The 15,630-nt window shown below is 38.5% G+C and overlaps 1 protein-coding gene across 5 annotated transcripts in view; it reads left to right on the top strand.

The window, feature by feature from the left end:
- agla (amylo-alpha-1,6-glucosidase and 4-alpha-glucanotransferase a) overlaps window positions 1–15,630 on the top strand; it is a 30,319-nt gene that overhangs the window by 3,009 nt on the left and 11,680 nt on the right. For 4 of the 5 annotated variants that reach the window (XM_088598300.1, XM_088598301.1, XM_088598303.1 and 1 more), the window contains exons 3-23: window positions 98–308; window positions 1,200–1,369; window positions 2,417–2,620; window positions 4,406–4,587; window positions 4,703–4,814; window positions 5,184–5,310; window positions 6,120–6,222; window positions 6,319–6,416; window positions 7,186–7,325; window positions 7,834–8,021; window positions 8,838–8,961; window positions 9,210–9,373; window positions 9,916–10,017; window positions 10,556–10,711; window positions 11,211–11,361; window positions 11,736–11,860; window positions 12,834–12,946; window positions 13,686–13,820; window positions 14,039–14,169; window positions 14,319–14,455; window positions 15,425–15,558. In XM_088598300.1, the coding sequence (XP_088454426.1) occupies window positions 98–308; window positions 1,200–1,369; window positions 2,417–2,620; window positions 4,406–4,587; window positions 4,703–4,814; window positions 5,184–5,310; window positions 6,120–6,222; window positions 6,319–6,416; window positions 7,186–7,325; window positions 7,834–8,021; window positions 8,838–8,961; window positions 9,210–9,373; window positions 9,916–10,017; window positions 10,556–10,711; window positions 11,211–11,361; window positions 11,736–11,860; window positions 12,834–12,946; window positions 13,686–13,820; window positions 14,039–14,169; window positions 14,319–14,455; window positions 15,425–15,558 (3,007 nt within the window). Of the gene's footprint in view, window positions 1–97; window positions 309–1,199; window positions 1,370–2,416; window positions 2,621–4,405; window positions 4,588–4,702; window positions 4,815–5,183; window positions 5,311–6,119; window positions 6,223–6,318; window positions 6,417–7,185; window positions 7,326–7,833; window positions 8,022–8,440; window positions 8,565–8,837; window positions 8,962–9,209; window positions 9,374–9,915; window positions 10,018–10,555; window positions 10,712–11,210; window positions 11,362–11,735; window positions 11,861–12,833; window positions 12,947–13,685; window positions 13,821–14,038; window positions 14,170–14,318; window positions 14,456–15,424; window positions 15,559–15,630 lie in introns of all 5 variants that reach the window. The other variant, XM_088598304.1, reaches the window with a different exon arrangement.

Below are 15,630 nucleotides of genomic sequence, written 5' to 3'. Positions count from 1 at the left end.
GTGGTAAACCTTGTTTGATGTTTTTGTAATGTGTACTGTATATACTGTATATTGCAGATGTGCTTCAGTATTGCAGAAGTTTATTTTTTGTTTTAAGGCTATGAGCTTCAGTTCCGATTAGGCCCTACGTTGCAAGGGAAGCCTGTGAAGGTCCACACGAACTATCCACTTCCTGGGGAGCAGTTTAAACGCCATAATTTTAGGACATTGGATTGGTTTAACCCAACTGGAAGAGAAGATGATTCTGATAAGTTTTGTAAGATTGACCTACAGATTGCAGGATCTTACCAGTATTTTTTTGAGTATGGGTAAGTTGCTATTGCTGTTTTTCATGATTCAGTCTGTTTTAAATTTGAAAGTTGCCAGTCGGATTGGTTATAAATCTTTAACTACTGCAGTCACTTACCCTCTATCAAAGCAAAAGTTAAAGGGGAACTGCACTCCCAGATTTGCAGACCGGTTAGTGACTCTCAGTAACAAAATAAATAAATTGACAGTATAGAAAAAAATGACAAATTTCAAATTAAGCACAAAATTGTGATCTTTGTAAAAATACTGCGTCGCCATGTTGTCTCAAACTGCTGATCTCATCACAGGAGAGAGCAAGAGTTTGCGTGAACTGTGATGTGAAGTGACCCTTCCTGCTCACTAGTCACTGTAATGACTAATGTGATGTACAGGTTGTATAGCTGATATTTCATCGCAGAAAGTTTCCAGCGTAATCTGCATGCAGAGTGAACAAATATGTTCCATTTATCGGCAGAAACGTCTTGAATTTGAGAGCTATATTTCCATCGGTTTAAGGAGATGTATTCACAAGCCTGCTTCTTTACAACGTAATAGGGCTGCTTCACATCACCAGATGTTTTGTTGCCTCGTTCTGAATGGCTTAATTCAGCGCTGCACATACCTGGAAATTATTCTGTTCTATGATATAAATTGGAGGTTTTACAAATGTATGTGTATCTGACTTTTATTGTGGTTTGTGGTGCACTCATCAATTCTGATTCTTTCTAACCCTGAAATATAAAAATAGCTTTGCAGTTCCCCTTTAATACTTTCATTGTCCCCAAATGTTTAGTTTAATAATAGTCTGGTGCATGGTAGATTGAGCATAGTCCTTAAAGTCTATGCCAGGTATTCTAAATTGTGCTTGACAGGATGCTCTGAATGGTAACATATTGAAATATTCTTTAAAGGAAAGAAGAGAAGAGAGGTGGAGGATATGTGGTTGTTGACCCTGTGTTACGAGTTGGTGCTGATAACCATGTCCTTCCACTGGACTGTATTACCATTCAGACTTACTTGGCCAAGTGCCTGGGTCCCTTCCATGAGTGGCCAGACAGACTGCGAGTTGCCAAAGAATCGGGTAGGGACAGTATACAGCATACAGTTTACAAGTATAGTAAAGAAATGTTTTTTACTTGTGGGGGTGTCAGTGTCTGTATGACACACGTATTATTATACTGTATACTGCTAATCCACTTATCCCCTTTGAAGGAGCTCTGGTATTTTGTTTTAAAACCCGGGTTAAAAATGGTGTCCCAGTTTATGCTGAATTAAATTAAGATATTCACAGTAGTTCTTTATTTTACCAGAAAAAGACAAGTCATGAAATTTTAAATAAATTAAATAATTTGGAATGCTATAAAAAAGAAATAACATGTTATCTACTAGTTTTGACTTCAAAATTTAGACATGAGTTAAATCGGTATGCGAAATATAAACTACAAATCTATTATTTAATTTGGCCTCCTGCCTGGAAAAACCTTCATCAAACACAATTCAAATATTTTGCCTGTAGTTTTAGGTTGACCAGAGTTTTTGTTTAATCTGGGCTGTAGTTTTGATCTTTAGACTTGGAAGGTGTAGAAACCAATGATGACAAACATTGAAGAGTTCTTTGTTAATCCCAGTGATTTCAGTAAACTTTTCAAAACATATACATCAATTTTGTCATTCATTGTACTGCACCAGTATTTACATTACTTTCTGACCCTGAATAACTGCATGCTGAGTTTGTTAAAGCATCTCTAGGGTAAAGGTTTTGGTTTAATTATTAACGTTTCTTTTGGATATAGGTACAAAAAAATTTAGATCTGTGTTTTTGCTTTTCATTATTTTTTTACCATATGTAAGCGATTCAGTTGAGATTGAATATGAATGGTCATATCAGTTTTCTGAAACTTAAAGAATAACTGCACTGCCGAATTTGCTAAATCATTATTTCCAATTTGTATTGGAGGTGTATTTAAAATAGATTTTTATATTGCTACAACTTTATTTAAATAAAGCATTATTTTTCAAAGCCATTTACTTTTCATATTGGCTTGGAAAGATGAGATGATTGAACTTATCTATAAAACAATGCATATCATCTGCTGAATCTACAGTCTTGTTCTTTTGTGTCTTGTAGGGTATAACATGATTCATTTTACACCACTTCAGACACTGGGTTTATCTCGGTCATGCTACTCCTTAGCTGACCAACTAGAGCTGAACCCAGATTTTTCAACCTCGGAAAAAAAATACAGTTGGACAGATGTTGGCAAACTAGTGGAAATGCTCAAGAAGGAGTGGAATATGATTTGCATTACAGATGTGGTTTACAATCATACAGGTATGTAAACATCTGCATGCCAATCTGAGAGAGGATTCTCTGTGTCATTGAGAGCCTTTGAAGAAAAAGCTATTCAGGTTTAAAACGGATCAATTTCATCCTGGAGAAACATGCCTAAACATTTTAATCAAATATTCAATAATTATTAACAAATGTACTAGCCTCTACACTTTAAAGTGTGTAGAACATAAGCAAAATCCCTTGCTGTATGCCATCAGATAAATCAAAGATTTAGAAAGGAATGCCTGGTGGAGGGAAATAAGGAAATCCTCTTTGTTCCTCTCCCTGATAATAATGTTCCTTGTATCTCTGCTTATCTCACACTTCCATCATCTTAAATGTAATCTCTCTTCCCATTCCTAATTGTCCTGGATACGTACACCTTCTTAGCAAATGCATAATAAAAAGATGCTGCAGTACATGACTGATATTCAAGAATAATTACTGTTTGGTCCTGGTGTTTACAACTTACAGGATGTTCATAGCCTGTACTTAGAATGAGCACAGCTACTGTTAAAATAGCCTTTCAGAATACCATGAAGCTTAATGAGATGAATGCAATTGGCTACTTAGAGCAGAGCTGTAGCCAAGCTACAGTACAGAGTGGGAAAAGATCAGCTGTGTGTGACCTGCATACAGAACACTATGCTAGAAAAGCCCCACTGAATGCAGAATCTGTTGTTGGTGAGTGTCTGAAACAAGGTGCTACTTCATCTTTAAAAAAAAAAGTTGGTCTCCAAGGAGAAATTTGCAGAAAAAATATTCTGCAAAAAATAAACTTTTTTATGCTATGTATGCACAAATTCGAACATTCACTGAAAGATTTCAGCTAAGAATTCAAACCCTGTCAAATCTATAATTGCAGGTTCTTTCTTCTAGTGGTTGGTTTTGTGCTACAATTCCCTGCTGCACCTTAAACTCTCTACTTTGGCTAAAAATTGATGTCATACTAGGTTTTGTGGACTGACACACCATTGACGCAATTTGCACAATTTTGTGCTGTTTGTATGGATTTTCAATAGGTGAAGATCACCATTTATTGCCGCAAGAGATTTTCATTTACTAGCTACGGTGCTAGACTCTATGGTGAAGTGAATATAGGGAATATGTCTTTTGCACCAACATGATTTGCACAAGAGGAGCAATGGAACTCCTCTTGGCTTGAGCTTGAGTCCAGTGTTTTAAAGGTCATGCACTCAGTGAAATACAAGATGTTACTCAGTTTAAATTCCAGGTTCTGCTCTGAGTCTTAGTTGAGGAAACTAAATGTAACCACTGTAGGTACAGTGTCATTCCACACAGCTTGTGTTTTATTAATGTGCAGTCGTTTATCAGGTTATCAGCTTTTATCTACTACAGTACGTAATCTACTACAACATAAATTTCAATTGCAGTCCTGTTTTCCCCACAACTAGAGTTATACTGTTTCTGTCTTTAAATGAAAGAGTACTTTTTTTAAATGAAAATACAGCATTGAACAGCCACACAACTGCTAGAAAATGTGCATCATAAGATGTGCCTGTTGCATTTAGCTGCAGAATACTTTAGTAAAGTGATATACAGTGTATGGATTATTTCACTACAACACAATGCACATTAGCATGCAGTAGCCTAAAAGTTATAATTTAGTAATTTGACATCCCTGCGAAAATCACATCATATTTAACTTTTGATTGCAGTACAAGTGAAATACCAACTTCATTGATAAGGTCATTGTAGTCACTGTTTGTGGGAGTGGAGTTTTGATATGTGTTTTTGCTCTTGATCCCTTTCTTTTATATGCAGCTGCCAACAGTAAATGGATTCGGGAACACCCAGAGTGTGGCTATAACCTTGTCAACTCTCCTCACCTTAAGCCTGCCTGGGTGTTGGACAGGGCAATATGGCACTTCACTTGTGATATAGCAGATGGGAAGTACAAAGACAGGGGTCTGCCTGCTCTGATTGAAAATGATCAACATTTAAATGTAAGTTATTATTTCCACATTCATGAAACCTCATCCAAGGGCAATAAGGCTGCTGATTGCCCCCAGGTAGCCCATTTACATGTTTTTGTACAATGTAAGATTCTTTTCTGTACAGGCTATTCGCAGAATACTCTGGGAGGATGTCTTCCCAAAGGTTAAAGTGTGGGAATTTTTTCAAGTTGATGTGGAAAGAGCTGTGGAGCAATTTCGAGATCTTCTCATTAGTGGTGAGTGGTAGTGATGTTAAATTACTATGGTGATACTATAAAGCTCTGCTAACTTTTGTCATCCACTGTAAAATGATTGTAATTTTTCAAGGAATTTTGTTAGCAAAGCATTAGAAGATGTACTGTAAGTGAATGGGTTAAAAGCTTTAAGAGCACAGATGCTTTGATTTCTCAGCTTGATCACCTTGTAGGAAGTAAAAGATAACCCAGATCTCCACCCTTCTACTGCTTATTGCAGTTCCCATTTAACATTAAAGTGCATCTTCATAAGCCATTTAATATTGATGTTACATTTTCAGTTATTAACAAATTAAGGATCAATTTCTTTTTTTTTCTAGGCTGATTTTTTTTATATTTGCTTTTATTCAGGCGGTCAGGCGGGTAAACACAAGACTGATACTAAACAGCATCTCAGGATTATCCAGGATCCACAGTATAGACGGTTCGGAAACACTGTGGATATGAACATTGCTCTGGAAACATTCATTCCACATGGGTAAAGTTCAGATGTTGGGAGCTGAATTACCTATGCGAAGTGCTTGGAGTTTTCAGTGGGATTTTATTTGGCGCGTGCTGTGCTTGTAAACTTACCTATGACCAATTGCTTCCCAGTTAAAAATAGTAAAAACCTGCCAAGTTGTGACATCTCAGTCACTGAGTGTTATGCTTCCTCCATACCAATGGAACAATTTACAGTTGAGGCCGTCACTAAGCCTATTTAACTGGAATTTTAGCTGGTTAATGATTGATTAGTTTCCATGATTAAACTTATTTTTGTCCGCTTTAAAAAAAAGATATACTGACAGCACCCTTTTCGGTTTTACGTTATGTGGTGTGTCACAATAACGCTTTGTTTAGCATTGCTGCCTCGCAGAGCTGGGGCCCTGGCTCCAGTTCCAGACCTGGAGTGCTGTCCGTATGGAGTTTGTGTGTTCTCCCTGTGTTTGCATTGGTTTTCTCTGGATGCTCCTACCCTGCTTTTGCTTGTTGAGATAGGCCTCGGCAACCCCCACAACCCTGAAGCAGATTAAGCGGTTAGAAAATGGATGGATGGTGAATAACATTCGCATCCACACTATTTAAAATATTATGGAGATATGGATATATAGATTATCACTATGGAGATAACAAAAAGAAATATCCGATAACCAGCCAAAACGAAACACCCAAAATGAATTAAATTGTGATAAGGCCAAGACTCAAGGGTAATAATTGCCTTTTAAAGGGAGCTACGTGAAACGATCTCTGACAATTTCACTGAAAGGATTTCGTCTACGTCTTATTCTGAATATTCCTCTATCTCAGCAATGGACCATCAGCTATTGATGACTGCTGTAACTGGTTCCGTAAGAGACTTGAGGAATTGAATGGGGAGCACTACAGGGAAATTCACTATCATCATGAACAGGTTTGTTTGTGTCCTGTCTTGTGTTTTTTTGTAGTTGAATTACCCACAATTTACTAAGCTTTCTTTGAGGTTTCTCTTTGATCGCTCCTTTTTCAGGCAGCCAATTGCATTGTGGGAAATGTTGTTTATGAGCGTCTTGCAGACCATGGGCCCAAATTAGGCCCCATCACCAGGAAAAATCCCTTGGTAACAAAGTATGTATCTCATGCTTGATTTTAATTTATTGTTCATGTAGAGAAACTGGAGATATTAACTATCAAAGTGAAATTAGTTCAGTATGAAAATTCTGATTTATAAAGAAGCAGCCAAGCTAAAAACATTTTTTTTTTTGGCTAATATAGGAAGGGGCAGCCTGTTGAAGTATCTGAAATAGTTTCCATTAGAGGGCGCCTCTGTTCACATTCAGAATATGATGATGCTTGTAGCCATGAGAGTTGTAGCCTCAATAGGACTACTTGATTCATTTTATGATCCTGGCCATGTATTCCTAACCTTCCAAAGTCAATGCAAGTACTGTAGTTCCTGCAGTTGGTGAGACTGCATAACATTTGAATGTTAGTAGTTTCCATACAAATTTATTTGTTTCAAATACTTTTCTCATTTAATTGTTTGACTTAAAGGGGACTGAGAAAAACACATCTTAGATGTTCTCATAGGAATTTTGAGTGAGCTTTTTCGTTTAGTAACTCATGTTACAAATTTTAATAGGAGCGTGTACTGTAGAATAGGCTTGTGTAAAGCACATTATTCTCCCATTTGTTGTTCTTTTTACAATACAGAATGGGGATTTTCAAACTAATTTTGTTGCAATTGTTTTAGTTTCTAACATGCGTCAAACATAGTTTAATTAGTTCCTCAAAGATTTACAACGGCTCCTCCTCGGAGGTGTTGATTCTAATTTGAACACCCTAGTCTTCTAAAGAGATAAGACAAGAAATACTGAAAGCTGACTTCCTTTTTCAGATATTTTACTTTTGTTTTTGGCGAGATGACTCTGAAGGCAGAGGAGGCCCTCATGCACCAGCCTGACAAAGCATGTCATTTCCTCGCTCACAATGGTTGGGTGATGGGAGATGATCCCCTCAGAAACTTTGCTGAGCCAGGTGATCTCCCTCTGACCTGCCACCAATCAACAGTTTCCTATATACAGTATTTAACCAAACCAATCCTGTTTGTTGTGTAATTGTGTGCTTAATGACACTGGGTTTACTGTAGTTAAACTATATTAATAGTCCTTCATACACAGGACACCAGTAAACCCTTTTAATTTTTAAAGTTTAATGATTTTAAGATGACAAAGGTTACCTGGTACAGACTACCACGTTTCTTAGTAAGTCTAGTATTAATGAAAACTAATTAATTAGTTTTATGTTAAAAAAGAAGGTATTGAATAGCAACACTTAATTTATTTACCACAAGAATACTGTTGTTTTGTAAAATGCTTTTTTTGTAGAGCATTCCTGGTTACATTGAATGTACAGTATGTCATATACTTGGTTACCAGCAGGTGGCACTGTTGGATGGCTCTGTATGTTCCTTTGGCTCCATTGCAGGTGTCCCAGTACTGAAGTTTTTATGCTCCTGTTTGATGAGGAATGTACTGTTTTTCAGGGTCGAATGTTTACCTGAGGAGGGAGTTAATTTGCTGGGGAGACAGTGTCAAACTGCGTTACGGCAATAATCCGGAGGATTGTCCCTATCTTTGGGCTCACATGAGAAAGTATACGGAAATCACAGCAAAGCACTTCAGTGGTGTGCGTCTTGACAACTGCCACTCCACTCCGCTACACGTGGCTGAGGTAGTGTACTGTTTCTGTACAGTTCCTTGTTTCATCTGTTGTTATCAACCATGTGCAAATGTGCTCAATTACGTTCAGAAGTCTTAGTTTTCAAATGTGGCAGTTTGTGACCTTTTTAACAGTTACTGGAGTATACACTAAAAATATATAGTAGGTGCAGGTCATTTCATTGATTTATAAGTTAATGCATAATAAACCTCAAAGGAACAATCTTAAAACCAGTTCTTTCACATCTCAAGAGAATTACGGTGTTCTTTACCCTTAGCATACTATGTTTATACAGTGTCCAGAAAGGCAGAAATTAAAAGGCAGCTTCTTTGTCAGGGATTTTTTTTATTCTGTAAAATCCGGAGTATTTGTAAGTGTGGTGTACAGTATAGGACAGCCTTTCTGATGCCATTAATTGTTGTACTCTGTAGGAGATGCTGGCAGTGGCCAGGTCAGTCAGGCCCAATCTGTATGTGATAGCAGAGCTCTTTACAGGCAGTGAGCTGATTGACAATGTTTTTGTCAATCGCCTGGGGATTACCAGTCTGATCAGAGGTACCGATGAATGACTGCTTTGCAACAAGAAGGGGGGCATGATACTAAAATCCTCTCTATTTGTCTTTCTTCCTTACTCCTTGCTGACTACATACTTCTGGCTTGATCTTACTACCAACTTCACTTTTATCTTAAAATGCCTTTCTGTTTTCCCTGCCTTGTTTCTTCCTGATGTGGCTTTATTTTCTCTTGACATACTCATCCTGCTACTTGCCTACTTTTGCTTCGCTCCCTTCATTGTCTGGCCTGTTTGGTTCGCTTTGCTGCCTGCAGTACATGCTGGACACAGCCCGAGCACTGCGGCCTGATTTATATGTGGTGGCTGAGCTGTTCACAGGAAGCGAGGAGCTGGACAATGTCTTTGTCACTAGGCTTGGCATAAGTTCCCTTATAAGAGGTAGGCTGTCTGAATAAAGAATTAATTGTCTGTGCTACATTGAATGAAAAAGAAAACTGTGTTACTGTGTTACTCAAGGCAATTCTTGTCAGTTGCATGGTAATAGTGTAATCGTATATAGTTACCATAATTAACTTAATTTTAATGTTTTACATTATTTCTGCTAAGTGATTTTGCTTGTGAGTACTAAGAGCAAAGCGATTTTGCTCTTAGTGAGTTCAGTAACAATTTTTCACTGTTCCTTCCAGAGGCGATGAGTGCCTATGATAGCCATGAGGAAGGAAGACTAGTGTACCGCTTTGGAGGAGAACCTGTTGGCTCCTTTGCCCAGCCCAGCCTGAGACCTTTAGTACCCGGCATTGCTCATGCATTGTTCATGGATGTTACCCATGACAACGAGTGTCCTATTCAGGTGGGACATTTATTTTACCCATTAATGTTATAACTCCATCCAAGGGTATGTACACCTTCCTGTATGATGAGGGCAAACCTGCAGAAATAAATGTGGTCAGTGTAACATTAAGTTATTTAAATAACCAATGTAAATGTCACCAGATAGTTATCGAGCGACTCTACTTATCCAGTTTCACCATCTTATCCACTTAATCTTATCCAGTTTTACCATCTTGCAGTTCCATGATCTGAAAATTTTCAAATTCAAATTAGAACATAAAGAACTTTAGAAAGACTTCACCTATTGTACTGCTCTGAATCAACATTTATTAAAACTAATCTTTGCATACATTTACCTTGAACTTTTTCAGCCAAATGAATGAAAGTCGGGTTTAGCAATTTGAAAACTTATAATATTGGAGTGTTAGAATGTAAGTAGTTCAGTATTTTACTTTTAGGTTCACACAATGACAGCTCTCCTGTTTTGGATAAGGGGACATATATAGATAGATATGACAGAAGGTGACCCTGACATGAGTGTGTTTAAATTTCTTGTTCCAGCTGCGCTCTGCGTATGATTCTCTCCCTAGTTCAGCAATAGTGTCCATGGCTAGCTGCGCTACTGGCAGCACTAGAGGTTACGACGAGATGGTTCCCCATCAGGTCTGTGATCACGTATTCACACCTTCTTTATAACCACAATCGACAAATACCATTTCAGAGTGTTAAAATGACATTGAAACTTTCATAATGTCTTGAAATTAGGTTCATAATAAAACCTAGCAAAATTATAGTGTTAGTACTTATGGTTCTGTACGCCGTGCTGTAAATGAATATTAATTGGATCTGTTTCTTCCGGATCTGATCTCCCTAACACTTGAAGGTTAAATCCCTGGTTCCCATAATGAGGACAGTTGGGCATCCCTCATTACTCTGTCCTGACAGGAAAGGTTTTGTAGTTTTAATGTTCTACTCCCAGTATCAAGTACAATTCAGAATTCAGCGATTTTAATTAAATTAAACCACTTGGGATTGGTTACCACCTTTTGAGTATAAACTTGTTTGTCATATTTTTTTTAGTGTTTTGTCCCTGAGCAACCTTTGCTTACCCACTGTTTTAATTTTTTTTTTATAAAGTTTTTACAAAATTAAATTCACAGTTCATGTATGTAATTTCCACTTCACCCTCTCTTCTGATCAGATCTCCGTTGTTAAAGAGGAGAGGCTGTATTGCAAATGGAATCCTAAAGCAAAGCCTTTATCCCGAGGGGAGGTTAACCGTCAGAGTGGTATTATCGCAGGGAAACTGGCCCTCAACAAGCTGCATCAAGAGCTGGCCAGTAAGGGCTTCATTCAGGTGGGTGGGCCTTGATGTCTGTCCAGGACTTGACAAGTAATATTTCCTTAACTGATCTAAAAGAGGTGTAAATTAAAATGGGTTGATATTGAGGATACAGCAATCCTCACATTCCCCAGTTCCCTTTTCAGTATTAGAAGGTTCTTTTCTAAGCATTCAAACCTTGTCATCTGACAGATAATATCTAATATATGTAGTAAAGCATATATATATATAAAATGCCAGAATCTATGCTTTATAGTTATAAAATGTTTTTTTTAACAAATTACAACTGAAATGAAGCATGTAAGTCATAAATTTAAATTGTCTATCTTTTCTGAATTTGTGGAAAGATTGTCCTTTAGTTTTGAGGCATAAGGTTTTAATTATTATGAGAATGTTGGAAGACCTTGCAATCGGCTTTGAGCTGCAGCGTCTTTTTCTGTTAAGGTAGAAATAGAAGGTTGTGCTGCACAAATGTGAAATTTCCCAGTGCTGGCAAGTTGTGTGTTGCCCTCAGGTCTATGTCGATCAGGTGGATGAAGACATTGTATCAGTGACCAGACACTGCCCCAGTACACACCAGTCAGTAGTGGCTGTGTCACGTACAGCCTTCAGGAACCCCAAGACTTCCTTCTACAGGAATGATGTGCCTCCCATGTGCATCCCAGGTAAATGCTTTCATTGCATAAAACACTTTAGAAGGAATCGGGTCTGGCCTTTTTTATTTCTGTGTCTTATTTCTGGTACAGAAAGTAATCCTAGCCAGTCACGTCCTGTGCAGGTCTGATCTTTTTTTTTATATGAATAACCCTAATACCCTCTTCTTAAATCATTCCTGGACAGATATCATCAGCTTGTAACCTCCCCTCCTTCTTGACATTGTTGTGTTCAGTGTTATCTTTTTGATTTTTTTTCCCACATACTGTACTGTACGCACCTTCCTGTAGGACAGGTCTATGATAAAAATCAACCTTCCCTGGTTGAGGTATCGGCCGTCGTTCTGTATATCTGAAAGTAAAGTAACTTTAATTGTGTCCTCTAGGTAAAATAGAAGAAGTTGTGCTTGAGGCCCGGACCATTGAAAGAAATGCTGGCTCATATGAGAAAGATGAGAAGAGTATTAATGGCATGCCTGACTACACTGTGGAAATTACAGAGCATATTCAGGTAACATTAGCAGACTGGGAATTGTATAATTACAGTTGAACAGAATGGATATAATGTCCAATACAAGTCTTGCTACCTGAAAAAAAAATCTGGCATGATGTTTAAACAAATAGCAAAGAGAATTAAGATACTTTTTAAACCTGTGGGTTTTTTTTTCTCTTGTGTTCTGGAGTGCCAGAAGTCTTGTTTAAAGTAGTGTCCCAGTTATTAACCATCATGGGTGGAATGGTGGCACAGTGGTTGGCATTGCTGCCCTGCGCTGCTGGGGCCCTGGGTTCAATTTCAGACCTGGGGTCCTATTTGCCATGAGTTCGTATGATCTCTCCTTGTTTGCATGGGTTTCCTCAGAGTGCTCCAGTTTCTTCCCACAGTCCAAAGAGGTACTCGTAGGTTGGATTCTGGGAAAAGTGGCCCCGGTGTGACTGTGTACATGTTTGCGCCCATCTGTCCCCTGCCATGTGCCCATTGCTTGTTGGGATAGACTTCGGCTCCCTTGCGACCCTGAATTGGAAGAAGTGGTTAGAAGATGGATGGATTGATTGAAATGTAAAATACAGTAGACATGCATTTTACATGGTAGTTTGGTTCCTGATGTGGCGCGTATACCCCAAATCACATAATATCAGAACACCCCTCTTCAACCCTCCTATTCCCTTCACTTAAACAAGTAAATGAAATTGTAAGTTTTTATTATGTGTATATATGTAGTTTAAAGTATTATGAAAACAGTAATACAACATAAGTTGTGTTGACTTGCCTTTTTCCTTACCACAGTCCGTGTTTCCAGTTTACGAGCCATATTGAGTGCGATGGCGCACGATAAAGAAAACACTGGAGAAACATCCCGCATTATTTGATTTTTCATTTGCAGTATTTGGATTTTTTTCGGCGCCAAGCAGATTCGTGTAAAAATATTTTGTGAGTCTACTGTACAGTACCCGTCATGAGATGCAATATTTTTGTTTTCTTGAAGCTGAAAGACAGCAAGATTGTGAAACAGGCCGAAGTGACATCCAAAGGTCGCCACGAGTTTGTGCAGGAAATTGTGTTTGAACACTTGTCGCCTGGAAGTGCGATTGTGTTCAGGTAAAATATCACAAGACGGACGTCGACCACAGCACAACAGGAAATTGCTTTGCTTTATTTCTTGTTAGCTTAAAACACATAGGAGCCCACATACTGTATGTTGTCAGAGGTAAAGCATAAATATTAGCATATAAGCATATTTATGCTTTACCTCTGACAATATACTCTATAAAAGTACCTGTTACAGGTATATTTTACTGAATTTCATGTTAAGATTTTTCTTATGTGTCCTTGATTTATCAGAGAAAAGTGGCAGAAATGTTCTACAAGTTTTTGTTGAGATAAGAATGTTGCAATAGAAGCATATAAAAAGCACCATCGCGACTTGCAAATGTCATGATTTTACAGGGTGTGTCACCAAAACCAGGATTAAAAGTAACAAAGACAGCCTGAATGACTGGACAGATATTCCCTCAGTAGACAACAGACATGGGTGTGTTTATCAGGTGACAGAAGGGCTAGTGTGTTCAACCATGTGTTGTGCCTTTAATGACTCCCATACTGGATATAGTTTTGAAGAACTTATTATATTTCCTATATCGTGTGATGAATTTTTAAAATACCTGTCTGCTTACTCCTGGACGTTTGAGCAAGAGTCTGAATTTCATGGTTTCTGACAGCTGTGTTGCAGTTATAACAACTGCATGTTATGTATTGGTCAGGAGTAATCTCTGCTGAAACTGTCAATGATTTACACTTGGGCAGTCGAAATTCCATTTTCCCACTTCTCTTTTCACAGAGTGAGCTTGGACCCAAAAGCCCAAGAAGTGGTTAGTTTACTCAGGAACCACCTTATTCAGTTCAGCCCTCATTTCAAATCTGGCAGTCTCCCTGATGACAAAGCAGAGGCCATACTCAAAACGCCATTTGCGTCGTAAGTTTCCGTTCTGTTTTTCGTTTTGTACGTTCCCACACCCCCCATCTTCAGTATTCTCTAATATGCTGTGAACCAAAATCATACCATGTCAATGTCGACAAGTCCATCTTGCAGTTGCATGCATTTTCTATACATTAGTATCAGTTCAGTTTACAGTGACCTGTGCAGAATGCAGCAGCTCTGCTACTTCAATTGTTTTCCTGTTTATGCAACAGTATCGCATCAAAGCTGACCCTAGCTGACTTGAATGTGCTGCTTTTTCGCTGTGATGCTGAAGAGCAGGAAGATGGAGGAGGTTGCTATAATATCCCATCATGGACGTCGCTGAAGTATGCTGGCCTTCAAGGTACATAAATGGAGTCTATAATGAGTACCTACTGTACAATGGCCAGGTTTCTAAAAACACATTTAACTTCGCACATTTTAATTATTTCTTGCATTGTGAGTAGCGTCGGCCCTCGTTTGTGTTCTTTCATACATCTCTGCGGTACCCAGGTCTGATGTCAGTAATGGCGGAAATCCGGCCTAAGAATGATTTGGGCCATCCATTCTGTGACAACCTGAGAACAGGAGACTGGATGATTGACTATGTGAGCAACCGTCTAGTGAGCAGAGGTGGCACCCTGGGCAAGGTAATATTTGTCGCCGTTCCCTGCGTATGTGTACAATACATACATGTAGTTACAATTAATAATTACACTTATATAGCGCTTTTCTGGATACTCCGCTCAAAGCACTTTACAGGAAATGGGGATCCCCTCCATCACCACCAATCTGCAGCCCCACCTGGATGAGGCAACGGCAGCAATTGTGCGCCAGTACACAGCTGCCCACACATCAGCTATTTTACAGTATAGTGTCCCCATCACTATACGTGGGCATTAGAACCCATATAGACTGCAGGCTGAGCACCCCCTGCTGTCCCCACTAACACCACTCCCAGCAGCAAGCTTAGTTTTTCCCATGGAGGTCTCCCATCCAGGTACTGAGCAGGCTCACACCTGCTTAGCTTCAATGAGTTGTGAGTTGTAGAGTGATATGGCTGCTGGCAAGTTACTGCTAGATATTGTATTTCATTTGTCATTCATCTTTGGGATAATTGTTCTGAAAATGAAGCATTATATGAATACACAGTGAAACTTTCTTTGGAATGTTTTCTAGCCGTTTTCCCTTTTAAAGGTTTTTTTTATTTGCAGCTTTCAAGAGGCAAAGATCTACCAAAGCATTTTGTTCTGAAAATCTGAACTTTTTTTTTCCCCAAAGTAGTGTCACCTGGCAGCATTCTGTGCAGCATTCTTTCTCACAAATCCCTTTGATTTACAGAAGAGTCATTTACGGTGTGCGTTTCGCTCTCCTGCTTAAGAATCTATTAAATAAATGAGGGCTTGCAAGTGGCAGACTGTAGGAACTTGCATCGTTAAAGGATTTAATAATGAGTTAACATGCTGCGCAGATTGGCATTGTAACAGTTTTTGTGTTTATTGTGGATCATATAATTTTTATATAATGAAGTTTTTAGCGTGCCTTTCATTTTCTGCATGTTTTATTGAAATGATTTAGCAGTTAATGGAATGTAAGGCTGCAAGATTTTCTCTCAACAGGTTGGAAAGTGGTTTCAAGCCATGTTTGCATACCTAAAACACCTTCCTCGTTATCTCATCCCATGCTATTTTGACGCCATTCTTGTTGGGGTCTATACCAGCCTTTTGGATGTCACATGGAAACAGATGTCAAGGTTTGAGTGATCAGTATAATATGCTTTTTGAAAGGAAAATTAAAACCTAAAAAGGGACAACTATTCTTTCCA

Source organism: Lepisosteus platostomus, chromosome 11 (assembly GCF_059453375.1).
Source record: "Lepisosteus platostomus isolate fLepPlt1 chromosome 11, fLepPlt1.hap1, whole genome shotgun sequence".
NCBI lineage: Eukaryota > Metazoa > Chordata > Actinopteri > Semionotiformes > Lepisosteidae > Lepisosteus > Lepisosteus platostomus.
Note: the sequence above shows the minus strand (reverse complement) of the source record. Positions and strands in the feature narration are given on the sequence as shown.